This window comes from Falco cherrug, chromosome W, assembly GCF_023634085.1.
Source record: "Falco cherrug isolate bFalChe1 chromosome W, bFalChe1.pri, whole genome shotgun sequence".
NCBI lineage: Eukaryota > Metazoa > Chordata > Aves > Falconiformes > Falconidae > Falco > Falco cherrug.
Window position 1 is genome coordinate 2,528,449 of NC_073719.1, and position 27,734 is coordinate 2,556,182.

A 27,734-nucleotide genomic window follows, 5' to 3' on the forward strand; every position below is an offset into this window, starting at 1 on the left:
TAACCAGTATGAATGAAAATTGCCTTGATATTGGAGTCTTTAAGGGGAATCCTACAGTAACTTGCAAGTGTGGAGGCAGTGCAATATTCTAGAAATATCCTGTAACAGTGACTATAGCATGAATGCAAGAATCACTAAATACACTGGTTCAGAAGAAAGGTAGTGAAAGCTGAAGCAACAAAACAGGTGTTGAGTAGCATGTGGTGATAGAGGATAGTGAATGTAGCAAATATTTCATCACAGGAATCTCAGGGTCTGATTTTGCCACATCTGAGTCAGATGAGTATTTTTAATTGGTATGATAGCCCCATCAAAGTTTATTTCAGGTTTCCTTTCTCAGGTGCTGGTGACAGTGTGTAGCTGCTGCTTAGAATACGTAGCCTTTTAAGACAAGAAGAGTAAGTCTAATATTGAAAATTAAATTTCCTCATCTCAGCATGAAAATAAAATGTGTGTCCAGTAATATATCAGGCAGCAAGTGATTTGAAGACAGCAATATAGAAGGCTCAAAACTGCAGGGATTTGGGATTTCTCTGGATCCATCTGTACTAGTAAATTAAACACACCAAGGCTGTCCTTTGGCACTGAGTCCAGCTGGCATGGAATAACTTTTGTCCATATGTTTAAACTCTTGTAGCCTCTGAAAAAGGATGGCCACATCTAGACTTTGAATTGGTAGCAGTTTGTGGCCTGTGCCAAGTACTGAACCTTGCCCAGGAACTGTTTGGCAGGGTGCTAGCAAGCCAGGGTCAAAACCGTGCCAGAAAATATACTGAAAGTTTCATGGTGTAGACAAATTCCATAGCCTAGAAATGCTCCCTGGCATAGCTTAATTTACTGTTATAGGCATAGCCTGAAAGGGCAGCAGCTCCAGCCAGCCTTAGTTTAGACTGACTTGTCTGTGGTGATAAGCAATGCAATATTAAAGCAATGTTTATATTAAAGTTGCACCCATTGATCATGGTTTTGAGTGGGAGAGTGTTAATTTTCCTCCTAGTAGCTGGTATAGTGCTGTGTCTTGGATTTAATATGAGAATAACGTTGATAACACACTGATGTTTTTTGTTGTTGCTAACTAGTGTTTATACTAAGTCAAGGACTTTTCAGTTGTTTAGGCCCTGTCAGTGAGAAGGCTGGAGGTGTCCAAGAAATTGGGAGGGGACACTTCCAGGATAGCTGACCCAAACTGGCCAAAAGGATATTCCATAACATTTGATGTCATGCTCAGTATATAGAGTGGGGGGAGTTTGCCAGGGGCTTGCAGATTGGTGCTTGGGGACTGGCTGGGCATTGGTAAGTGGGTGGTGAGCAATTGTATTGTGCATCACTTGGTTTTTTTCTTGTGTTTTATTTATCTTTCTCTTTTTTTATCTCCCTTTTCATTATTATTATTATTATTATTAGTGTTAGTATTATATTTTACTTTATTTCAATTCTTAAACTGTTCTTATTTCAACCCACAGGTTTTAGCTTTTTCTGATTCTCCTCCCCATCCCACTGGGGGCGGGGAAGTGAGCGAGTGGCTGCATTGTACTTTAGTTGCTGGCTGGAGTTAAACCATGACACCAAGTCAGTTCAGGTTTCCACTGTTTTAAGTGCATAGCCAAGAAAAAATTGGTTGAATAGTTCACTTTTAGCCAGTCAAGTGGGAGCAAACAGTTGGGAAGGAGAAATGGTTAATGTAGAGATTGGTCAGGAAAAGAAAACTGCTTACCTAAAAAGCAGACAAGACAGCTTGCCTTTTCTTTAAACTATAGTAGATGCTAGTTTATATAATGTATATAATGCACACATAATGTAAATATATAGTTTTAAGGCATCAGAGGAGAAGCAAATATAAGCAGAGACTGAACAGACAATGTGTGTGCTGCTATTTGAAGTTTGACTGCAATTGCTCATAGTGATGAAAGATGTGAAAGGACCAAAGGGTCTGAGAATGGGCACCATAAATAATGCAAAAAAAATTCAGAAACAGCTACAGATACTAAATGTGATACCTCATTTTATTTCCTTGCAAATCACGTTGCAAAAGTGGTAACAGATGTGACACTGCAGTCCTTTACTTGAAAAGATAGAACTGGACTCTATAAAACTGCAAGAAATGCTACCTTTGGACCTATTCTGGGTGTAAAATATAGATGCATCTCTTATAAACAATACATTTCTTGTCAAACTACTTGATATATTTCTTGTATAGAGCCAGGGCTCAGTCTTCAGTGCCAAAGAAAATCTTGGCAATGTAAAAGGCATACTCAGTTCAGATGGACTTCAGTGCAAAGATCACTTTGTGAGACTGGCTACATTGGTCAGTGATGGCACTTTTAAAAAGGTGATATGCTTTTATTTAAAAAATATCACTGGCTATTCAAATGTCTATGTGACATTAAAATCTTATTGCTATAAAAAGCACATGTCTTGAGGGTTTCAAACATTTGCTCTAAACCCATCTCAAAAAAAAAAAAAATGGTCCTATCACTTTAGCACCCTGGCTTTCACTGCTGAAACTGCTGTTTTTCTATGATTTTAAAATTTCCTTAATGTTTTTGTTATCACAACAGCAGTTTCTACTGATGGATTGAAAGACACATTCTTATTTTTATATCTGAGAAAGCTGATAGGATGTGTAAAGCATCAAGACATATAAAGCCCCTTGGTTGCTTAAATACTGCAAGAAGACATAATGTTAGTATTACTACTTAGCTATAAAACCATGTGGTTATTTTTGTGTTTCTTTTCAGTTCCTTCCCATCCTGCTGCTTCTCCTTCTAGTCTGTGAATCTGTCTACTTAGGAAAATGCATACTGGGACTTCTGATTATCTTTCAGTTGGACTATGTGGTTTTCTGTTTTTCAATTAAAGTTGTGCTACTAAGGAATTATATGGTGCTGGGAATAATAGCCATGTACAGAGCCCTGCAGCCCCAGGCGTGTAATTTAAATCAAGGTCAGAACTGATCAATAGCTGTTTCTGTCTGATGGATGTTTCATTGATCTATGTGAAATGAGTTCAGCAGTCTTAGACTGGTTTCTAATTAATGTGTCCACTTTGCTTCTCCTAAAATTATCTGAAATTCTGATGTTGCGAACAGTTCTGCACACTCTTTACAGTTATCCTACTGATTCTTTTAGAGTTAAAATTGGTTTTTAGCCATATGCTTAATGTTATCTGTCAAAATTCCTGATCCATAAGTGTTAGGCAAATACTTGGAGAAGTATCGTGTACTTGCTCTATACTTCTTCCTAGGCAACTGGTTTTGGGCACTGTCAGGATACTGGGCTAGAGTGAGTGCCCTGTGGCCTGATCCCATGTGCTTGCCCTTATGCTCATATGCACCAAAGTGATTGCAAACTCTTGGTCTCAGATATTTTGGAGAGGAAACTTGAGGTAAATGTAAATCTTGCAACTAGCATTAAATTCCACTATTTTCCCCAATATTCCAATGGTTTTGGGAAAGCCTTCTGTAATATTGGGTCAGACTTTACTCTTTTACAAAGTTCTGTGCTTTACAAAATCTTCCATTGCCTACTTCAACAATTTTGCTGTATAGCTTTGCGTGCAGCATAGAAATCGGGTTCCTGTGACCAGCTTAGTGCTATATATATCGTAGCTGGACTTTAAATATTCTCTGACAAAGACTCCTGTTATCAGTAAAATGATAGATCTGTATTCAAAGGCAAAGATTAATTGGAAAGAGAAGGTGGCATTTAACATAAAAATTCTAAATAAGGCTCATTTTGCTGTTGAAATGGAAATTTCCATGGGGATTCTTTAAGAGAAACTGAGCTAGTTTAAGACACTTTCTAGAACACTTTACTATACTGTGTTTTATGCAGATTTCTTCATAGGACTCCCAGGAAATGCATCCTGCCATTGTTTAGGCCAACAAATCATCATCCTGCCAGACCTAAAGTAATTGCAGCTTCCCCTAACCTGTGACCAGGCAGTGTAGTATAACATTTTTTCAGCTGCCTTTGCTTTTCACATGATGATCTGCAAGTTGCCAGCTTTTCCCAAGTAGAAAATCATATACCGTTGTATATAAACTGTATATAAACTGTCATGAACCAGCACTTAGATGTGTGCAAGCATCATATAGATGCTACATAGGCTCCTTAAAAACTGGTGATGAGAAAGGGAAGATAGAAAAGTCTTTAATGAATACGTGTGTACCTGAATAGCAAGATCTTTGATTTTGCTTGAAGTGAGGATTCAGGATGAGAAGGAAAAAGGGGATGGAATGATTTTGCTGTGATAGGGGAATGAAGCAAGAACAATAACCTTGGGATAATGTTGAAAAAAAAATAAGCTAAAATCCAGAGAAATCTGTCAGTATATTTTAAACTGTGAGATGTAAGTTATACTTACTAAGCCATTATTTTAAGAAGCAAGAATAAGTCTTATTTCTAAAATGATATTAATGTTTACGGCATTCCTTAAAGTGAAATCAACTGTGCTGCCAGATCCTGTGAACCATTTTAATGGCACATTCATGACATCTGTACAGCTGCAGTGAATCTACAAAGAAAAAGCAAGCCCATACATTCTCTTCACTGCATTTTAATATAATTTGTGTTGTAGATTAGAGCAGTGTTGCACTCTTGCTGTGCAGTTGTTGCTTTAAAATTGGAGAACTAGAGCCTTGGATGGGAGCCATAATGTAAATACCATGAAAAGGGGAGTGCAGAAACAGTATTTAAAGATCACTTTTGCCTTCTGCTCAGTGCAAGTTGTTTCCCTGTGCTGTGTTGGAACAACTTGAAGTCATTCTGAAATTATGCTGGGTTGCGAGGGACACAAGTGACTGAGGGAGGATGGGGGTCACACAAAAGCAACTATTTTTTATTTAACACTACCCAATTTGCATTATATTATGGATGCAAGCTTAAGTGCATATCTTTAGAAGCCAGAGCCATATGGGGCTCTGTGTTATGTCAGGATAATGTTTGTAATAGCTAACACATAAGGGACAATGCACCCAAATTTACATGTGAAATGATAAAATCAAGCAAAACAGCATCCCTGGAGGATTTAGCTCTGTATTTACTTTGCTAGGAAAAATCAGTTAGGATATTAGTAGTAGAGAAGCTGCTTTTTCTACTTTTATTTCTTTTCAGTGCAGTTGAAGGCTAATCTCCTTCAATATTTTCTGAATAAATATATTATTGTTCTGTAATCATCCTGCTATTTTCTGGTTTAACCCAGATTATTTTATTACTCAATGCCCATAAACAAATTATTTACACAGTTTTTAACTGTTATGACTTTATTTATTCATTAATTGCAGTTTGAGAAATACGGAGAATTCTGCCTCGAATTCAGTCAGCAACTCAGACAGAAGTTGTTGATGGTGTAATTTCGCCAACTTGTTTACTCTAAATTTAGGATGATACCTAGGTATAAAGAGTTCTTACTTTCTTGCCCATCAGGTTATTATTTAGGTGTATTTATAAAAAAAGAAAAAGGAATTTAGGTCTGTCGCAGGAAAACAGTCATTATATTTTGACAGCAAGAATGATATTTGGTAAACATTTTTGCCCCATATAGATTGGATACCATTGACTTTGGTATATTTTACTTGGAGATAAAGCCAACTCTGCAGAAAGGAATATGAAGTAACCTATCATAGGGGATTCTGGTTTTCCTTTCAGGATGGTTTGGCCTGTCACACTGGCTAGCAAAGCCTATATTTGTTCAGCTTAATGAATCATTCTAGGATAAGCTGAGCTAAAAAAACTCTGGACATTTAATATTTTATAATTCTATATTCACCTATAATTAGGACTCATATTTTCTGCAGAGTCCTGAAATCTTCTGGGTCTTCTTATTTCTGACCTCTTCTCCAAAAGATATTAAAATTCTAGTCATCATAGGAGACTTTTAAACAGCAATAAGTGCAATTTACTTACTGCAATTTCTTTGGAGAAATCTGTTTGTGTCTTCCCTGTACAATGACTAGTGCCACAGAGTTGTGATATAAGATCAGGGTTCTGTCATGAAAGGAGTGGTTAGGTCAGGTTGCTTAAAGAGTTACCACCAAAGAGTTTAAGTAAAATAGGTTTAATATGAATTTGTGGAAATGCAACTGCACAAAATTCAATGACAAGGTTTACTCTATTACTTATTACATGGAGTAAATGCACAGAGATAAATCAAGTTGAAATCAAGTCAGGATAGAGTTGGAAATGGTTTATAAAGATCAAAGATATAAAAGGGTAAAGGAGATCCTCCCGCTGAGTCACAAGGTTCAGAATAGACTCCCTTGCTTTCTAAACTCTCACAGAGTTTAGGTGCAGCTGGATCCAATCTTAGTCTCAGACTTGGACAACGGATTAGATCTAAAGCGTAGAGAGAGAAAAAAAAGAGAAAATTTGTTCACAGTTTAAGATTATCCATAAGATTTTAGCAGCAGATCAATAAAATTTGTTTTAAATCACAAAATTACATAAATAACCTAACTACTTCAAGCTTGCAATATATATTACAGCAAAGGTATACCTACTAAAAGTTTTCCCTCAAGTTCAGTGAAATGCATCTTATGCCTTTGCATTCCTCAATGGGTGAAGGGTTGAGCCTTGGGGAGCAGGGGTATCAGCCCAGGATCCATTGTTGACTTTCCATGATGGTCGCACTAGTATCGCAAACTTAGTGTTTTGTGAGCTTTGAGTGGCATCCTGCTCAGAGGGAGATGCTGGTCACATCCCGCTGCAGTCCAGGAGAGCTCAAAAGGGTCTCACTTCAGGATGGCTGTTTATAAGGCTGTGAGATGATTGACTTTAGTCATCAGCAATTTTCTATCCCAACTGCAACCTGAGCTGGTAATTTTCTCAAGAATTCCAGGAACAATATATTGTTCCACTTGGTTACTACTCAGGCTATGATCTGCTGGGAATATTCTAGTATTGTCAGGGAATAACTGATTGTTTCCATTCTTCTTCCCTGCTTTGTCCAGTCAACAGGAGTTCCAGCACCAGCAGTGTCATTCTCTGCCTTAGCTGAGCAAGAGCTGTTGATACAGTCAAGGGGTGCTTAACTGCCCAACTCATTACTCAAGGCACTGAGGCCTAGCCGGCAGCTCCCAAGGTCATAGAACACCCTGGAGAAGAAGTGCACCACCACAGGTTCCTAGATTTTAGTGGATATGATCACACGTGAGATGGTTTCATCTGTGCTGTGAACTAGAAGTGCCAGAGAGTGAACTGTGGAAGTATCCCAGTTGGCTGGATGTAAATGTAAGATTCTTTAACTGTGTGAACAAAAGGAATCAAGGAAATTTCCTGGAGAAGGTGGAGTTTAGTAATGAGAAGAAGGTTGGGTAAGGTTAAACTGTGACAGGAACTGATAACAAGCTGCCTTGAAAGGATAGTACATCAGACTTAGAATGCATTGTGGAAAGGTTTTAGGCCTCAAATAGTAATCTTAATACACAGTAGGTATATGCTAATAAAACTTGTTAGTGATGGGAAGTTGGGTAGTTACCAGTATGGAAGAGGATCAATATATCATACAGAAAAAAATGATGACTTTCAAGTGTGATGTAATAGAAATGGAATTTAATTTAACGGTACCAAATTGTGCACTTTGGGACCAATGATAAGAAAATATTTTATAAACTAGAAGTTATCAGTTAGTAACCACTGAAGAAAGGCACAATCTGGGTATACATGGAAGAGAAAGGATTCCTACCAACTATCCAATGAAAAATAGTTGATATGGCTCTTGCACATGCCTGGTGAAGTATTTCCAGAGGAAATAGGACTATACCATTATCTACTGCACTGGAGATACTTTATATGGAAAAAGGAACTCAAACTGAAAACAGGTGCAGAAAACCCGTATGGTAGTGAGTAGAGGAACTAAAAGAGATGGAAGCTAAAAGTGTGGCTTTTTTACTCTAGAAAACAAAGGCAAGAGTAGTGCTTTGTTTTTTGACAAAATAATTTTTTTCAATATATACTTAATTTTGTCCAAACCCCACAATCCTCCACTGAGAAACAGTTTGAACAGGAAAGTGTATAAGCAGGCCTGTTATTTACATGACATCTATGCGCTGTAAGAAGAAACCTGTAAAAATGAACAGGATATGCACTGATGGGCTGTATAAAAGACAGAGGTATTAATAAATTGCCTTAGAAAATGTGTGGAGTTGGGCTGCCAAATGGTACATGCACTGTTCTGAATGCTCCCAATTGCTTCCTCCCCAATCATACAGTGGAAATTAATGCTCTTATGATATTTTGAATATGGCAGTGGTCTTATGGTACCTCAAGGACTCAAGTATTTGTCTTGCTTAATGTCTGTGAGACACCATCCTTCTTCCTGTTCTTATTTAGGCTAAATTCCTTTTGGAAAGTCCATCCATGCAGGTGCTAAGAATGTTTTGCTCACAGCACTCTGCTTCAGGCAGTTTAATGAAATGAGGGGGACAGAATAGTGTTATTAGATGGCTGCATCCCATAAGATAGAGCTGGTGGCAGGTAGGAAGAGTCATAACAGAAGTGTGACTCAAGGGCGATCAACAGGAAATCAGTTTGTTCATTGGATATGATGAGTCTTGCAGACAAACTCACTAGACAGCAGCTGAGTGTGAACATGTCTGTCATGTTGCAGGGAGTATAAAGTCTATCAAGGCAGAAAGGCATTAAAAAGATCATATAATGGCAAGGGGGGTTATAGTTGCTTTGAATGGGAAATGGAAAGGCTGAGAAAACCAGTATTGTGCTAATTAGAGGGGAAGAGAGAAAAAAATGATGTGATCGAAGCATATATGAGGAGTCTTGTCAAAATGAATGTCAGACTTGAATCAAGAGATTAATTAACAGACTGAAGGATAAAAAGACCTTACAGAAAAGTCAGATAGTCCAAGAGAAATGCCTCTATGATGAAGACAATAAATGCCTTTATGACTGTACAGGAACAGAAATCTTAAAAGCTAAATGGAAGAGACAATAATAGAAGATGACTTCTTGCTTTATTTGAAAGGCTAAGACTGCCTACAGAAATGTCCTGTTGTAAAACAGCCATTATAATGGCTGGTCTATATGAGAGAAATGAGCCTGTGATTTTAAAGGGATAGAAAGAAGAAAACATGGAATCTCTTCATACATTTTGTCAGTCCCATACATGTAGATAAGCAATAGAAGTCCTTGCTAAAGGACATTGCACATGCTAAAAGTTTATATGAATAAAGACAAGTCTGGGCAAATCCATGGAAGAGATATTCATTGAGAGTACTTATAGACATAGAAACTACATCCAGCTCAGGAAATGACAGAGATGCATGTGGTTGGAGGTAAGGGGAATGTTAAAAAGAACTATCATATATGTTCACCTTGCTGTTACAATTTTCCCTAAGCATTTACTCATCAACCCTGTCACAGAGGATACTGACTAGATATATTTTTGGTCTGACCCAACAAGGCTGGTCTTATATAAATGTTTATTTATCTGTAAAACAGATCAGTTCTTTGCTTTCTTCCAGGAAAAGGTTCCCTGCTTTTTATGGATCTATATTTCTCAGCTAGAAAAGTGGAAGAAAATTCAGCCATAGCTATTTTAATACACAGGCCTTTGTCATGTACAAATGAACCTTGATACTTTGAAAATAACAGGATCTGGGAAAATAGGAATTTTACCTGCCTGTCCCTTTCAACAAGGTTTTCTGAGAGCTGTCATATAGTAGTACACAAGTAATCCCATAAGAGGTTGGAGGTAAGGCATGGCAAGACTGCAGTCTTCTTTTTTCATCATGGTGAAGGATGCAGGGTCAGGAACCGGGTAGATTCCAGGAAATCTTATGGTAATATTTGTGCTTTGATTCTAATTTTTAAAGAATTGCTGAGAAGCTGAAGTTGGTATAATTATCCTTTAGTTCCTGATAGATTACATACTAGATTTCTTTTTCTAAATTATAAAATGTCTTTACTTCTTTTTAAGCTTCATATATCACAGTCTACTCCCTTATAAATTCCTTTAGAAATCCTAGGCCCCAGTGCAGTGGTTCTTAACCATTCATATTCAGGCCCATGGTGTCCTGTAGGACGGCCAGACATGGTCTGTGAAATGATCACAGATTAAAAAACCCAAAACATTCTCACATGTGAGCAAGGAAACAAAATGAGGGAAAAATAGTAGTTTATATTATTAGCCCAACCTGTATTTGGATAGAAATAAAAATTCATGTGGGGTATCTCTGAAAAATACATTGAATAACCTTGACTTAGAAAGCCCTGTTTTCCCTCTGCAAACATAGGAATGATACTATCTCCTACCTGACTTGCAATAATCATTCTTTCTTGAGCTCTTAGTTCCTTTTTTCTTCTTCTGTATAAACTTTGGAGTTCACTCTGACCACAGCACAGCCCTTGGGACTTAATTCTTTGATATTTTCCATTTTGTGTTGCCAGCTAGCAAGCAAAATAGAATTGTATGACTTTCCTTCTCTTTGCGTATAAAAGAATAAGTAAACATAGACACCTTTATAAGAATGGGAGAAAGTTTTCAAGGAAGACTGGTTTAGGTTTGGATAAGGAGATTGCTGTATTTTGAACATATTCTGGAAAGATGCTAGAGTCTGTTGACAACAATGGATACACATTCATCTAATACATCTTTTGTCTCAGCGCAATCACTGTGCAAAGCAGAGTTTCCAGCACACAGTGTGCTACCACATAAAGGATCTCAAACACAAAGCACGGGAGCACAGCATGGCAGCCCTTGCATAGTAGAAACAGGCAATGTTTTTCTAAACCTTTTTAAGTTTGGTGGCTTTTTTCTTTTCCCTTTTGTTTTTTTTTTACCTGATTTACTTCCATGTAGTACAGTGAGAACATAAAGAGTATCCAGTGAGTTTGCCTAATTTACAGCCCAACTCCAGATAAACTCTGCTGGGTGCAAAGGTAAATTTGTTTTTTCCCTTTTGTACAGAAGTTCTTATGAAATAGGAACATTATGCAGAGCAGGAGAATTCACTTCCTACAGTGGTTTCTTTCTGATTATGCAGAAGGGAGCCTGTGTTAATGATTTGCCCAAATATAACTTTCAACAGACCAAAATGAGTGTCTGTCTTCTATGAGAACTTGAGTTTTCAAGAGTAGCACTCATACTATGGCTGTTTCTTCTGGAAGTATATAGTTAAATACACAGGTATAATCCAGTGACACAAGGATACAAGGATATCTTGTTTAGTGTGTTTATAAACATGTCCTATGTAGAATAAATTTTAAATTTTGGAAGCTTCTTTTATCTTAGCAATTTGAAAGAGTGGGTAGGGCCACCTACATAAAATGCCCATTAGTATATCTTCCATTGTTTTTTCTCATTAAATATAACTCCAAAACTAAGTAATATAGGATTTTTATTCTGCCTGCCTTGTGGATTTTGTCAGTTATGTATGAAAAAGTGTTTTAAATGTGGTTGACTGTTTCATAGTTTTTTATCACATATAACTTTTAATAATAGAATAAATCCTCCTCTATGGCAAACCACTTCCAAGTCTGAAAGAATCAATGCTGAATTACTGTGATCCATCCTCTTGGTAACCCAAATTATATCTCCAGGGCTGCCAGACTTTTAGCATTTTAGAGATTAATAGGCTCTGTTTTCTGTTTCTGGAAAGGATTTTGGAGTCTGGCTTTGAATAAGCTAGGGAGGAAACAAGTTTAACAACCGTTCATGTCCTTGAAGATCTTGATTTAACTGATTGACAGTCCTTTATCATCCAGAACGAAATAATCTGTAAATCTAACTTAGCAATTATCCTGATGGTAATTAACTGGTGGTCAGAAATAGCTATCTTCAGAAGGTGATTTGTTCTGTGCTAAAATACCTCTCTAAAAGAAAAAATCCCCCTAAAAACATCCTTTTTGGAAATGTCTGTTCTATTAAACTGAGAAAGAAGTAGGCCTAAAATATAGAAAAATAGATGGCTGAATCCCATGCCTAGTAGCTGGAAAACAAAGGGATATCTTTGGCAACAAGAACAGCCAGTGGGTGAGAGATTCACTCTTGGTTTTGTCATGGCTTTTCATAATTTTTGCAAACATCTGTGTGCTGTAAATTAATGACCACCAGAGCACTTTGGGCAAGTAATGAGTAATGCAAATGATATTAAGGAGGCAGATGCTAACTGATGAATCAGTGTTATGCATGCAGAAGCCTCCTTTAGCTGGATGTCATTGCTGAGATGACACCAGTGGTTAATAACATTAAGGCATTTTTTTGTTTATTAGAACCAGGTCCCTATGTTCTCATTCTGAATTTCAGTGTCTGATGAAGAAAATTATTTTGCTGAAGGAAAATTAAGATGAGTACTAATAATTATATAGCCAAGAAAGTTTAGAGAGCAAAGACATGACTACACCAACATTGTTAATTTTTTGAGAAAGGTAGTGGGAAAGAGAGTGGCCATCAAAGCAGAATTTTTAAGCAAAATAATAAAGCTTTCTCATCCCACTGTGTATGGATAGATGCCTGCATCTATTTTATGGGGAAAAAGTTACCTTTGTGATTTGGTCTGATATCTCTATGGAGACCAAATGATTGTCTGAATTCTATTGTAATCATGGGTCTATCTTGAAAAACCTTTGTGGCAGAACCTAGAATATTCTAGAAAGTCTCTGTTTTCTTGGTCTGGAAAATGCTGCTATATTTTTACCAAAAGGCAGGGAACTGAGAATAGAGGTCATACAATTTGTTTTGGATTGAGGTGATATTTTCCAGTCCTTTGAACATAGCTCATAATACCTGTTGCAGGCTGATAGATTTAAGATCTTCTGTACACTGCTAATTGCTTCCAGAGGTGGTGTTTGTGATGGATGCTTCCTATGGAGAAAGAGGCTGCACTTCCTTAAATTTGCTATTTTTATCCAGCATTTCTGGGCATGATTTTTCACAAGCAAAAATTACTTTTGTTACAGTCAGTGGCATAGCGCCTCATAAAGAACTTTCTAAGGAGGTTGTATGGTTTCTTAAGCCTTTTTTAAATGGTAATTTTAAAAACAGCTTCTAAGAGGTGTCTTCCCCAAAATCTCCTACAAATGGGTATGTTTTCATGTTTGAAAAGGATCACATAAGATTTCTTTCCAATGGGACATGAGCCAGGTAGCCAAAGGACTTCTGGAGCAATAACTGATATCAAGAAAGAACTTCAAAAAGGACCTGGCAAGAAATTCCTTGTTTTTTCCCGTTATCTGTGGGAGTTAGCAGGAATCTGTGCTTCATAACAATAGTTTAGGAAAAAAGATATGTAATTAATTCTCACAGTGGTGAGTACTGCTCACCAATCCATTTTCCAATTTGTTTATATTTGTCAGAGAACACTTTGTAATGCCTGCTGCCATTCTTTTTACTGTTTATTATCTGGACTGTAATTCAATTGTCCCTGTGGTGGTTTGACCTTGGCTGGATGCTAGGTGCCCACCAAGCCACTCTATCACTCCCCTTCTCAGCAGAACAGGGGGGAGAAAATAAGATGGAAAAGAACTCATGAATCAAGATAAAGACAGTTTAATAAAGAAAAAGTAAAATTTGCATGCAGAAGCAAAGGAAAACAAAAGATGTTATCCTCTACTTCCCACCAGCAAGTGATATTTGGCCACTTCCCGGGAAGCAGGGCTTCAGTATGCATAGCAGTTGCTCTGAAAGACAAACACCATAAATAATGAATACCCCCTCTTCCTCCTCCTTTCTCTTAGTTTTTATATCTGAGCAGACGTCATATGGTATGGAATATCCCTTTGGTCACTTTGGGTCAGCTGTCATGGCTATGTCCCCTCCCACGATCTTGCCCACCCTCAGCCTACTGGTAAGGGGGGGAGGGGAATGTTGGAGGGACAGCCTTGATGCTGTGGGAGCACTGCTCAGCAGTAGGCAAAACACTGGTGTGTTATCACCACCTTTCTAGATACTAATACAAAGCACAGCACTATGAGGGCTGCTATGGGGAAAGTTAACTCCATCTCAGCAAGACCCAATTATATTCTTCTTCATCAAGAATCTTAAATAGTTTGGTTTTTTTCTAAAAGCCAGGCATTTCCTATGAATGCAGGCCATGAATTTGCAGCATATGTCTTAAGCAAATGAGCTGCATGTGATACTAATCACTTAGGGTTTCCCTTTTTCAGTCTCTAATAAACCTTGGCACAAGTCTACAATTTCCTGTGTCTTTTCAAAATTATTTATGGGGCTCTTCAGAGGGGAGAGTTATAACTAATTTTTGTGATTTGGTCTCCATGCTAGTAAGCTGCTCACTTGCATGAAAATAACATGTTTGCCTCTACCATCCACAAGTATGTGTTAAAGAGAAACCATATTTGTTGTCTTTGTAGTCCCTGCTGCTGTCAGGAGCTTTCAGAACAGAAATAACTTGCAAGTGAAAAATCCTAATTTTTAATCTTAAATCTCAGTTCTGCAGCACTTATGTGAGTGATTCCTGGTTACGTGAATTAGACTATTGTAAATAAAGAGGTTACTCAGGCATATAAAAACTGAAAGACCAGGTCCATGTTACCTACCCCTTAGAGGTCTGCATCTGTATCATTCAGCTTCAAATATATCATCAACTTAGCTCATTTGAGTCATGGCTAAATGTATTTCTACCTAGTAACAATTAATTCCTGGTGGCAGCTGCCTGTTCCCAAATCACATTCTGTACCTATGTGCCTACAACACATGTAGTTAAATATGACAGAAGACCTGGAAATGTTATTACAGTCCAACCACTTAGAGACCCTCATTAATTACATACAGGGCTGCCTGTGATCAGTTACATTGTCTACTTAGTATGATCTGTACAGTATTGAGTCTGCATAGAGAAAAATCATAAGGAAGAATTAAAATTGAGAAAGCATCTACTTTCTACTCTGTGAATGAGAAGAATGCCTAAGGATCTTCAGAAATAGAAGAAAAAATCATACTGAGATCTTCTAGAGTGTCTAATTTGTAAGTCCTGTCTACTGAGGGAATATCTGAAATATTGATGTTAGATGAACATATATGTTCCTTTCTTCTTGTTACTTGTCCTAAAAATTACTGTTTTGTGAGGTATGTTAATGCTTTTTGGGTTCCCTACTGAGTTTTTGAGAAAGGAAGGAGGAGGAATAACATTAGCTGAGGGGTGCACTTGTAGACGGGAAAAACCTACTGCTTTTCACAGCAGACTGTCACATCTTCAGGACATGTTAGTCGTCTTGTTTGTATGCATATCACCTGTTCCTGTAGAGGAGGGCTAGGGTGGGACCTTTTTTTTGCAGAAAAAGAGGTAAAGAAAATCAGAATGGCAGCTTGTTAGGGTGGAATAAGAGAGAGCAAACCATATTTAGGAGCAGAAGTATGCTGTGGCATTTTTTTATTTCTTAAAATATGTTCAAATAGTAAAGTGTCTCCTCTCTCACTACTGTTTCTTTCTATGAGTGCCTCATTACATTGGATAAGGAGAGGGTTTTTTCAGCATTTAGCGGATGTGAAACATGGAATCAGCAGAATCTTCCACTCATATGACAAATATCATTGAACCTCTTGAATATACTTGTAGTTGCTGGGAACAGGCCTTTGGCAATAAGGTAAATAGTGGTATCTTCCCCACAATGTTGACAAAGCAACTGAGGCACAGAAGGTTCTCACAATTTGCCCATGATTACAGAGCAAATCTGTAAGAAGTGGTAGAGTCCAAAGCAGGCAGTAGGTAGCTGGGTCTGTTGCATCCCAAATGAGCGTTCTCACTACTGTAAACATAGTAAGTGTTCTGGGGTGAGTCTGTTTCTCTGTCCTGTTGTGGGTTTTTGTTTGGGGTTGTTTTTTTGGGGGGAGGGGTGCAGTCATGTCATGGAAACCTTGTAAGGGTTATTGGTTTTATCTGGATGTGATCAGGGAGCTTTTTAAGAAATCTCTCTTTGATGAAACGGAAACAATTATTTCCAATTCCAGTGTTCAGTCTATACAAGAGAGTGGTATTACAGGAATGGAGGTAAAAACCTGGGGATTTTTTCTCTGATAGATTCCCTTTTAAATTTGCTAATTTCCTTGAAAACTTTTGCTGATACATACAAGGAGTAAAATTTGACACAAATTTCAGATTCAACTCTCCTTGCAAACTGGGCTAATGTAATTGTGTTGGTTTGTGCTTGTGTTGGCTAATTTGACTGGGTCTGGCTGAGCTTCAGCAAGATCTTTAAAGAATGTATATTATTTGCATATATTTTCATGTATTGCATTGTGAAATTAGAAGTTACTTTGGCAATATGAATTACTGGTATAGTTTGGTGGTTTTTAAGAGCAATTAGTGGCTAGAAGATATTTTCTCTTTCTAGATTCTTTTGTATTATGTAAATGTACTAGGAGATGAATCAGAAATTATTTGCTACAAAATTACAGATCTTAATAACAATAATCCTGCCTCTCCTGGCATGATTCTCCATTAGGGACAAACTAAATGCTATTTTATAAGCACCAGTTATCAAATTAACACCTTATGCATTTTCCACTGTGCTTATACCTGAAAAGAAGAAATTTAAATTGGTCATTGTCAGCAGCATGGGAAAGGAACCCCAATTTACTGGAGTTGTGGTTTTTCCAGGTGCATTCATTTCAGACCTTTCAGAACTTGAAATGATATCTGAATTAATTTGAAAGTCTTGTAAAAGAAGAATGTGCATAAAAAAATAGTAATGTTATAGTGCTGTCAACTGAAAAAAGCTTTAATATATACAGTAATTAAAAATGTTTAAAATCTATACTGGAAATGTTGAGGGGGTTTTTTCTGGTCTTTTGCTTATGTGATTCTAGTGGAATTTAAAATTTGAAATACATTCTTTACACTTAAAGCAATGTACTAACAGAAATTAATTTGCCTTTTTTTTGTGTGTGTCTGGTAATTAAGCATGGCCAAATTTTGTAAGTTATTAAACACCTCTGATATCTTTATCGTGTTAAACACCTCAACATCTTCAGTCTATCTTGGGAATTGAAATTATGAGCCTGCAAATTCTTCTGAGAACAGCCTTCCTTCAAAGGAATATAGAGCAAAGAGATTTCTTAGATAGTCAAGTATTAGTTTTCCTATCTAAGAAGGATGAGGGTGGATAAATGTCATGAATTGAGACAGATTGAACTTCTAATTAGAAGGCAGCCTGGCCAGTATGGCCAAGTGGGAGTGAGTCCAAGAAAAATTAATGTGGAGGTGAGAATAAAAGTCAGACTAACTGATCTACCAGCTAGAGAAGAGGACAGCTGGGGGTATTTGTGTCAGTCTGATATGGAGCACGCAGAATGAAGAGAACAAAATCAAGGGATAGTGTTGCTGAGTATGCTGCTGGATGAACCTCATCCAGTATGGGTTGCCTTTTAGTGGTCAGGAAAGCCCTTGAGGGTTCAAGTGGAATTGGATTCCTTAGCTATGTTCAAGTTATTATGTCCGTTAACAGCTAAAATTAGTTTTACCTGTTGGTTAACCCAAATTAAGCTGTATACAATGTGCATGTATACACACAGATGTTGTATGGTCTTTAATACATACTACATAGAGATTCACTCTTGGTGCTCCTGACAAATCTATAAAAGAATTCTGTAACATCATGGGCTGTATTAGCAGCGGCACATGCCTCCACTTAGCTCTCATAAACTGCATCCATGATACTATGTTGGGTTCCCCCTGCCCTCCCCACCTCCCCCAACATACAAAAAATTATATAAACATACTGGAGCAAGTTCAGCAGAGGGTCACCAAGATGCCCAGGGAGCTGGAGGTCTTGGCCTGTGAGGAGAGACCTGGGCTTGCTCAGCCTGAAAGAGGGAAGGTTTCAGAGGGACCTCGGAGCAGCCTCCTTGTACCTGAGGAGGTTATCAGGCTCGATATAAGGAAAAATATTTTCACCATAAGAACAGTCAAGCAATGAAACAGGCTGCCCAGAGAGCTTGAGCAATCTATATTTTGGATGTTTTCAAGATCAAACTGGATACAGTTCTGAGCAACCTGGTCTGATCTTATAGCTGAGCCTGCATGGAGCTGAGGGCTGGGCTAGATGACCTCCCAAGGACCCTTCTAATCTGAAATATTCCATGACCCTACATTTAACCACAGTAGACAACTGCATAATCAATCAGTCTGCAGTCGTGATTTACTGCAAAGTGGTATTTACTGCCACAGTGGGTTTTAAATTCTTATGGTGCTTAGACTTTTGGAATAAACTTACATAAAACTGGAAGTCCAATTATGCTCTAGTATCTTCTTTTCTCTTGCCTATAAATTATAAAATTTTCCTGGTGTAGTTCTGTTGGCTGAGGATGGGAGTAATTATTTATTATCATGCTCTCAGCTAACATCAATATCCCAGCAGTACCCTTGTCTTGGATAAAGCTGTGCTACATGGAGAGTATTCCTTTGGATAGAGAATAGGTATGCCAGCAGATAAGCCCCTTGGTTTATGTGCGGTGTTCATGTAAAGGAGCTCTGCTATGGTATTTTCCTGCTGTAGGGTACTAATGTTGATATGGTGGTGTGGGGAAAAGTGACTAAGCATATGCCTATACAGTCCTGTAGATATGTTTTGCAAATCAGACTGAAATTGGTATGTGAGTGTCGCGGAAGGAGTGATGCACTTCACTCATAAGAGAGAAGCAGCAATATGTTTATTGGTATAAACCAGCAATTTAACAAATTTGATAGTAAATGCAACAGTAGTTTAACAAGATTCAATGGCAAGGTACACCTGATTATTTACTGCATAGAGGGCAGGGTCAGACAAAACTGTCAGGGAGACCCTCCCATTGAGTCATGAGGTTCAGAAAGGACCCCCTTGCATTCTAAACTCCTTCTCAGAGGGGAGTTTAGGTGCAGCTAGATTCAGACTAAATCTCAGATTTGGTCAACCATCTATATCTAAAGGATTATATATGGGCGATCAATCATTTATATCACTTAGCTAAGTTTTCAAAGTTTAGCATGCTGTTAATTGCTTACCAAGAATCTGTTGCTGCAAGGAATCTCTCAACCTAGAGGAGTAACCTTGAGAGGTGTCCCTAATCAAGGGGAGATCCTGGTGTGCAGCCCGCTGCTGTGCAGGAGAGCTCAATGGGCCCTGGGCTGTCCACTATTTATGGAGTAAGATAATTGACTCATCGTCATATTTGCATACCAACTACAGAAGTTAGATTCTTTCAAACTTTGCTTGTGTTGGACCTTGACCAGCACTGTGGTTAGGTGGGTGCATTGTTCAAATTAGCCCTTGGCTATTGTGTTGTTATCTGTCTCCCCCAAATCCACTTTGAGTGGGATACAGCCCACTGGTGGTTATCACTTGAGCATTGTTATGGAAATAAAGGTCAGGATTGGGTGGGGGGAGGGGACGGGACGGCGGTGGCGGCAACACTGCCACAGTGAGGAGCAGTGAGCCCTATTTCTCTTACTGCCTGATGGGTCTAATTAAGTTTGCACTGACATGGCACACAAAAGAGATGAAGTTTTGCTCTCTGGGACTGTATGGCATGTACTTTTGATATCTGTGGAATGGGGATACTGAAATGATTCTTATGAATCCTTTTGGGATGTGTAAATGAGAAGTACTACATCTCATTCAACTGTTAGAGTAAAATAAAATCAGTATTATCAATATAAGCTTCATCATCAGTTGATTTACACTATAGTAAAACACTAGTATTATTTCCTTTTCCTGGCTGGGTGACTTAAGTGCATATTTCAAAGGAAGAAACATCTCTATTATGTGGTGAATATTTGCAACTGTTGTGGCTATGCAGGACAGGGAGCAGTAAGAACAGTTGTGTGTATCTTCATATTAAAACAAGTGTTTTCTGAAAAGTGTCTGTGTGGGAAATGTACTCTGAACATAGCAAATTTGGCAGATTAAGAACTCTAATTTGGCCATAACAGTACAGAATTAATAGCTACTGTTTGAACTGTGACTCAATAGTATTGCAGGAATCCTTCTACATACCCACCAATATTTGAGATTCTTAACTGGCAGATTTATGGTTTTGGTGCCAAGCTGCCCACTGAATCATGATGCATATGTCCCATATGGATAGTACAGCATCCAGGGGCATGTGCAGTGTTTGAAGGGGATGGAAAAACAACCTCTGAGCATGGGAGCATGTGGCAGGCTGCAAATAGATAAAAGGAAGGGAAAGTGGCATGCGACAAGAAAATAGATAAAGCAGAAGAGTGGAAAGAGTTGTAGGAGCCAAAGTTTATTGCCCAAATTGGTAAGGTTCATAGGAATGTTCCTGTGTGCTGTATGTCACACAGAGGTTTTGATGCAGAAGGCTCGGACACAACTTATACGACTGATGTGATCAAGTTAGTGCCACTTTATTAAAAGACTTACAGCAATTTATACTCTCAGCAAAAGATACACACGCTATGCAGGCTTTGTTATGTAAAAAGTGATAGGTTAAAACTACTCGTTCACACGCTTCCACCTCCCTTATGATTGGTCCCGGTGTGGTGCCCACATGCTGCTCCCCCCTTGTGCAGACATCCTGATTTTTCACATCTTTCTGTCCAATTCTCTTATCTCTCTGTGAATACACAGTTTCTTTATCTCCCTTGGCCTTGCATATGTCCTTCACAACACCTGCAGCTTGTTAGGGCTGCGGCCTGTTATTACAACCAAGTTATTCGGTCTGGATTGCTCATAATATGCCCGTTTTCTTCCAGCCACTCCACACAGAGGCACTTAACTCCTCTTAGCAACCAACTCTATTTAACATCTTATTTAATTAAAGATTTATCTAAGTCCCTTCTCAGACTACCATCTTATTTGTGCTGAGCCACTTGGACTTCATGATAATAATAAATTCTACCTAATGTAAGCAATATCAGAATAAAGTGATAGAAAAGTCTGTTGGCTTAGTCACAAAGAGCTGTGAAATAAGACTTGGCTTACAAATCAGGAAGCCTGGTTCTGTTTCCAGATTTGCCACTTCCTTTTGAGAAGCAGCTGTCCTGCTTGTTTGCTCTGTGTATAAGGGCGCATTGTTTTGGAAGGATCTTAAGGCTCTCTGCTTGATGCAGCGGGTGGGTCTTTTAATCAAACCTTTTGAGTTGGCTTCTCCTTATAGAGTAGAGAAGACCTCCTCCCAGAAGGGCATTTTTGTTGTATTTTAATTAATCATATTTGGATTTGGGGTATAATATTTCTTGGGAAAATATAAGTGTAGGAAAGCAACAGTTCATTCTCTAGTCAATGTGAAATATTGATGATATTTTATAATTCTCTTGATGTTTTTTCAGCCAAGAGATAAAGGATAAGGAAAAAAATCAGCGGGGGCATTTTGGTCCATTTTGTCAAAATTTGGAGTAGAAGTTTTGTTGTTTTCACCTGGTCTCTGTTTGTAGGTTCTTTTCTGAATTGGATGTTTTCATAATGTGAGACAAAACATCTTTCTAACATGTTGCCCATACACCTGCATTATCATGTGAGATATATATGTAGTATTTATATTGCATATAGTGCAGGCAGTGGCAGTTTCATAGAATCAATGGAAACACTCCCCTGCATCCCCCCCAGCCACTGTGCTGATGTTTGCTTCTTCCATCACCTGATACAAGCATGGAACTTGGAATAATTTTTCTCTTCTCATCTTCTTCATTTGAATTAAGACTTTGTCATCCTTATTATATGGATTTCACACATTTCAGAAACTTTTTTTTGGGAGATGCTTGTTCAGCAGGAAAAATGATGAGTTTAATTTTAAAACTTAATCCCTGTTTACAATATATCAATTAGTTATGTGTTTAAAAAGGGGTGGGGTGGGGAGGGAAGCAACAAAAGAAGACCCAAACACTCCAAAAGTCTGGGATTCAGCAGCAGTGCAATTTTATGTGTGCAGGCAGTAACAGGGAAAGATCAAACCGCCTGCCCATGCCTCTGGTTGCTGAAGGCCCGCTTCTCTGCTAAGGCTCCATTTACTTTTATTTTTTCCCTCCTTGTTTTACATGGGTTATCTGAGGACTTATTTCAGGTTTTGGTACTTTAAAGACACTCATGTTTGCTGTACTAGCTTGTGTACATGAAAATATAGTACTTTAAACTTTAACCAAATATATTCAAGCCAATCCCAATGTGTCAGAACACTGTCCTGAGGCAGTATGTGTAGAACAAGCAGCAATCAGTGCAATCAGACAAAAGTATATTCTAAAACTCTGATTACATCAGTGTCCCAGAAATGAAGGGCATTTTAAATCTTGAAAAAATAATCATGAAAGTTAAAAGGTGTGGTGGGCTGACCCTGGCTGGACGCCAGGTGCCCACCAAAGCCGCTCTATCACTCCCCCTCCTCAAATGGACAGGGGAGAGAAAATATAAGAAAATGCTCATGGGTTGAGATAAGGACAGGGAGATCACTCACCAATTACTATCATGGACAAAACAGACTCAACTCAGGGAAATTAATTTAATTTATTACCAATCAAATCAGAGTAGGTTAATGAGAAATAAAAACTAAATCTTAAAGCACCTTCCTCCTACCCCTCCCTTCTTCCCGGGCTCAACTTCACTCCCAAATTCTCTACCTTCTCCCTTTGAATGGTGCAGGGTGATGGGGAATGGGGGTTACAGTCAGTTCATCACATGTTGTCTCTGCCACTTCTTCCTTCTCAGGGAGAGGATTCCTCACGCTCTTCCCCTGCTCCAGTGTGGGGTCCTTTCCACGGGAGACAGTTCTCCACAAACTTCCCCAGTGTGAGTCCTTCCCAGGGGCTGTGGTTCTTCATCTTACAACATGGGTCCTTTCCACAGGGTGCAGTCCTTCAGGAACAGACTGCTCCAGCATGGATCCCCCATGGTGTCACAAGTCCTGCCAGCAAACCTACTCCAGTGTAGGCTCCTCTCTGCACAGGTTCACAGGTCCTGCCAGGAGCCTGCTCCAACATGGGCTCTCTATGGAGTCACAGCTTCATTCAGGTTCATCCACCTGCTCTGGCATGGGGTCCTCCACAGGCTGCAGGTGGATATCTGCTCCACCGTGGACCTCCATGGGCTGCAGGGGGCAGCCTGCCTCATCATGGTCTTCACCACAGGCTGAAGGGGTATCTCTGTTCTGGTGTCTGGAGCACCTCCTCCCCTTCTTTCTTCAGAGACCTTGGTGCCTGCAGAGTTGTTTCTCTCAAATATTCAGCGAGTTTCTGGACTGTATTATCCTCATCTTTTAAGTTATTGCCCCTGTCTTTGGCTCCTGTCTATTCTAGCCCTGATCTGTATGTATATCAGCTCCTGCACTATATTCTCCCAACCTGATTAGTTCTTAACTTTATCCTTGTTCCTGATCTTGTTTACTGACATGTTGATCCTAATACCTCCTTCTGACTGGCTTTCTTAGCCTTTCTTTTGTCATGCCTGCTTCTAGTTGCAGACCTTGCATGTCTCTATGGTTGGTGTTCTTCACCTTTTACTTGCCTTCAAACTGTATCTGGCCTTGCAGCATGTGTACGCCTCTGCTTGTGCACTTTAGTCATACCTCTCATTACTCTTCTGCTTGATCTTTTAGCTTTTCTTTCTGATTTGGCCATACTTTTACTCCTGCTTCTTCTATAGGACTTATATCCAAGTTGGAGCATGCTGACACTAGAAGTTTCCCATCGCCAAGTGTTAGCTTAATTTCTGTTGTCAGTTAGCCTTCAAGTCCCAACTCCAACAGTAACTGAGGACTAAACTCAGAGGACATCAGTGTTTAAAAGATAAAACAAGGGGGAAGTTGAGCAAATTTGTGTGGAGAAGGACTGTTTATGCATATATTTATGAATTGTCCAGATATTTGCCAGATCTTCTTCAAGCCTTTTCTATTTTCATAGCAGCCAGCCCATAAGTCTTCTCAATATTTCTTCTAAAACTTTATTTTTTAGGCCCAGCAGGACCCATACAAGAGAGCCTTTTAATGTGGATGAGCTTTCAGGCATTGTCTATCCACTTCAGAGTTTTAGATCAACATTAAATACAAAGTCTAATTCTGCTGAAGTAGGGAAATGGTCCAGGCTAAGAGATGATAGAATTATCAAATTCTACTCTTTTTCTCAGGGTAGACTGTGGTTATCTGAGAAAACAATGCTGGATGTGAAGCACCGAGTATTGAATCACAGTTGCCACCACACCACTGCATATAGAAAGCACTGATCTTGTATAAAATCTGCTGGATCAAATTTGTTTGATAAATGTATGAGATCCCTTGTTATGAGACAGCTTTATATCATGTTTACTTGAGTCACTCTAGCCTTACATTGAATCAGATAATGTCTGTCATTGTACAAATGATATACAAGCATAATGTCAAATTAATTTATATAAGGGTGTCATGAACAAGTAATTTAGGTTAAGTCACTTAAAGAATCACCATCAAAAGTATGAGCGAAATAATTTTAATATTAATTTCTGGGAGTGTGCCTTCACAAAGTTTAATGGCAAGGTTCACTTTATTACTTACTACATAGATCAATCACATGAAAAAGAATAAAATTAAAAATAAGATGGAATGATTTACACAAAGGTTAAAGACTTAAAAGGGTAAGGGAGACCCTCCCATTGAGTCACGAGGTTCAGAGTGGACCCTCTTGCTTTCTAAACTCTATTAAGAGTTTAGGTGTGTCTAGATCCAATCCTAGTCTCAGACTTGGTCAGCAGTTTAGGTCTAAAGGATATAAGGAATATTTAGAATTTAAAGTTGATCATAGGGTTTTAGCAGCACTTAATCATTGACTAATTTATTATTTAGAAAGTGAATCAAATAAGATTTACTTAAATTATAAAAGTGTCTTAACTGTGGATTCAAAATGGTAATACTTATATGATGAGATTACTAAATCAATTCACACACACAGACACAAAGGAAAAAAAGTATAGAGATATATATACATAGGTGTATACCTGTTAAAATTTCCCCTCGAGTTCAATGAAATACTCATGTTGAATGCCTTTGCATTTCTTAATGGGCCAAGGGTTGAGCCTTGAGAAGCAGGAAAATCAGCCCAGGCCCCGTTGTCAGCTTTTGGAGATGACCCCACTAGTATCACAGACTTGGGAGTTTGTGAGTTCTGAGAGGCATCCCACTCAGAGGGAGATGCTGGTCACAGCCTGCTGTGTTCCAGGAGAGTTCAAAGGGCCTCACTTAGGACCTTAATTTATAGGTTTGAAGATGATTGGCTTTAGTCATCAGTAATTTTCCATCCTGGCCACAATCCAAGTTGGTAATTAATAGAAATTTTTTTAAAATTCCATTGACAGTGGTATTTTACCACTCGGAGTCATAATAAAGAGTGTTCCCAGGCTTGTTAAGGGATGTTCAAGGCTGTCAAGTGTTGTTGCTCAGATAAGGAATGTTTCTGGTGCAGTATCCCACCTCAGCCATGCAAGAGTTGTTAGTACAGTCAAGGGACACTTAACTGTCCAACTCATTACACAGAGGCTAAGGCCTAATGGAGATTCCTGAGGTCATAGAGTGGCTCAGGGGAGGGGCCGGATGCACCACCACAAAGGGTGTATTCTGGTTAATTCAATAAAAATGTGCCAAGCTACCTGTTCTGGATCTGGATCACATTTATAGTGCAATGTGTTCCTATGTGTTACAAGTGAAAAGCAGGTGCGGATCACCCAGGGATGAGGCATGACACTCAGCAAATGAAAGCTTTGGCTTTATTGAAAGCAACGCATTACCATGGTGGGAGCCCAGGACACCAATGCTAGTCAAAATGGGGACCCAGCGCAGTGAAGCCCTGCTCAGGGGTGAAGCTCAAGGGAAAGCACTGCAGGGGAGCAAACTAAAACTTGCACTAATTAACATATCATACATATGCAATGTCTTGTTTTGCTTATCAGCAAACTCACTGATGTAATGAGTTGGACCGATGGGCCAAGGCCAATTCTATGAAGTTCAACAAGGAGAAGTGTTGAGTCCTACACTTGGGTCACAACAACCCTATGCAACACTAGAGCCTTGGGGAAATGTGGCTGGAAAGCTGCCTGGTAGAAAAGGACCTGGGGGTACGGGTTGACAGCCAGCTGAACATGAGCCAGCAGTGTGCTCAGGTGTCCAAGAAGGCCAATAGCATCTTGACTTGTGTCAGCGATGGTGTGGCCAGGAGGACTAGGGAAGTGATTGTTCCTCTATACTTGGCACTGGTGAGGCCACACCTTGAATACTGTGTTCATTTTGGGCCACTCACTTCAAGAGAGATGTTGAGGTGCTAGAGCGTGTCCAGAGAAGGGCAACAAAGCTGGTGAAGGGTCTGGAGAACAAGTTTTATCGGAGCGACTGAAGGAACTGGAGTTGTTTAGCCTGGGGAAAAGGAGGCTGAGGGGAGACCTTATTGCTCTCTACAACTACCTGAAAGGAGGTTGTAGCAAGGTGGGTGTTGGTCTCTTCTGCCAGATAACAAGTGATAGAAGAGAAAATGGCCTCAATTTATGACATGGGAGGTTTAGATTGGATATTAGGAAATATTTCTTCACTGAAAGGGTGGTCAAACATTGGAACAGGCTGCCCAGGGAGTTGGTGGAATCACCATCCCTGGAAGCGTTTAAAAAAATGTGTAGATGCGGTGCTTAGGGACATGGTTTAGTGGTGGATTTGGCAGTCCTGAGTTAATGGTTGGACTTGATGATCTTAAATGGCTTTTCCAACCTAAATGATTCTATGATTACACTTGGGGACCTGCCTGTACTGTGTACAAAGCTCATTTTCCAATAACAAGAAAAGCATGCTCTGTGACTGTCCCTCAGTCTGAAAAATGCTGTTTCTCCAGCATGATATTTAATTTGTTTGCACCCAGTACTAGAAAGCTAGTATTTGAATAAGACTGGAAGTGATGATTTGGCAACTAATGGTCCTGAGAGCCAGGATTTCCAGACCTCACTGTAGCAGTGCAAGTTGCAGATCTGCCAAAGGCATTTGAAAAGGAATGGGGGATTGTGATGGATATGAGAGTTCTGTGCAAAGCCTGTCCTAGTAATAGTAGCTGCATTTCCTATAATTGTGGCTATGTTTTTCATGTGGAAATAACATGTGTGCATGTTTGTATTATCACCAATCTCTCATTTTCTTCTTTGTTTCTTGATATTGAAAGTGTTTTACAAAGTCTTTTCTAAAAAGCATTTTCTTTTTTCTTTCCTTTTTTCTTTAAATAAATGAGAGCATAATTTTTGGCAAAGTTTTAGCAGTAGTAATGCTTGGATTATTGATCACTTTGATCACTATTGATACAAATTAAATAGGTATTTTACAAGTTATTCCTATTTCACTAATTTGCAGTGAGGTTCAGCTCTGAAATCAGTCTATTTAAAGAACTGTGACTTTCAATGCTTACCCAGAATTGGCATCTGAAATGTCCAGTTAAAAAATACAAAATCCAGGCCTGGCAATTCATGTCCTAGTAAAAAATTAAAATCTCGGTCTCCTTTTAAATCCTTTTTGTGTTGTAAGTCAGTATCACTGTAAAAAATTCAAGATCTTGTGCACTTTTTTCCTGATTACAGATTTAATTTAGGGTTGGGTCATTTTGCTTTTATTCTAAATTTAAATAACCATGATACAGTAGCATGGGGATGTCAGATGTTGGGAAAATATTGCCAATTTCATATAGTGATTATGAAAGAAATCTGTCCACAGCTCAGTGGCTATCCTCCAGTGTATAGATGATGGCACATGCTATTGGGTTTTACAGCAGAGAGTCTTATCATTGCTTTGTTTACTATTTGTGCTCGTATGAATTTATTACACACTCCAATTGTTTTAAATGT

General features: G+C 38.8%; 1 protein-coding gene across 1 annotated transcript in view; it reads left to right on the forward strand.

The window, feature by feature from the left end:
- LOC129734611 (ras-related protein Rab-3C-like) overlaps positions 1–27,734 on the forward strand; it is a 156,207-nt gene that overhangs the window by 11,685 nt on the left and 116,788 nt on the right. The window contains exon 4 of the mRNA XM_055698243.1: positions 5,614–5,629. Coding sequence (XP_055554218.1) covers positions 5,614–5,629 — 16 coding nt within the window. The remainder of the gene's footprint in view (positions 1–5,613; positions 5,630–27,734) is intronic.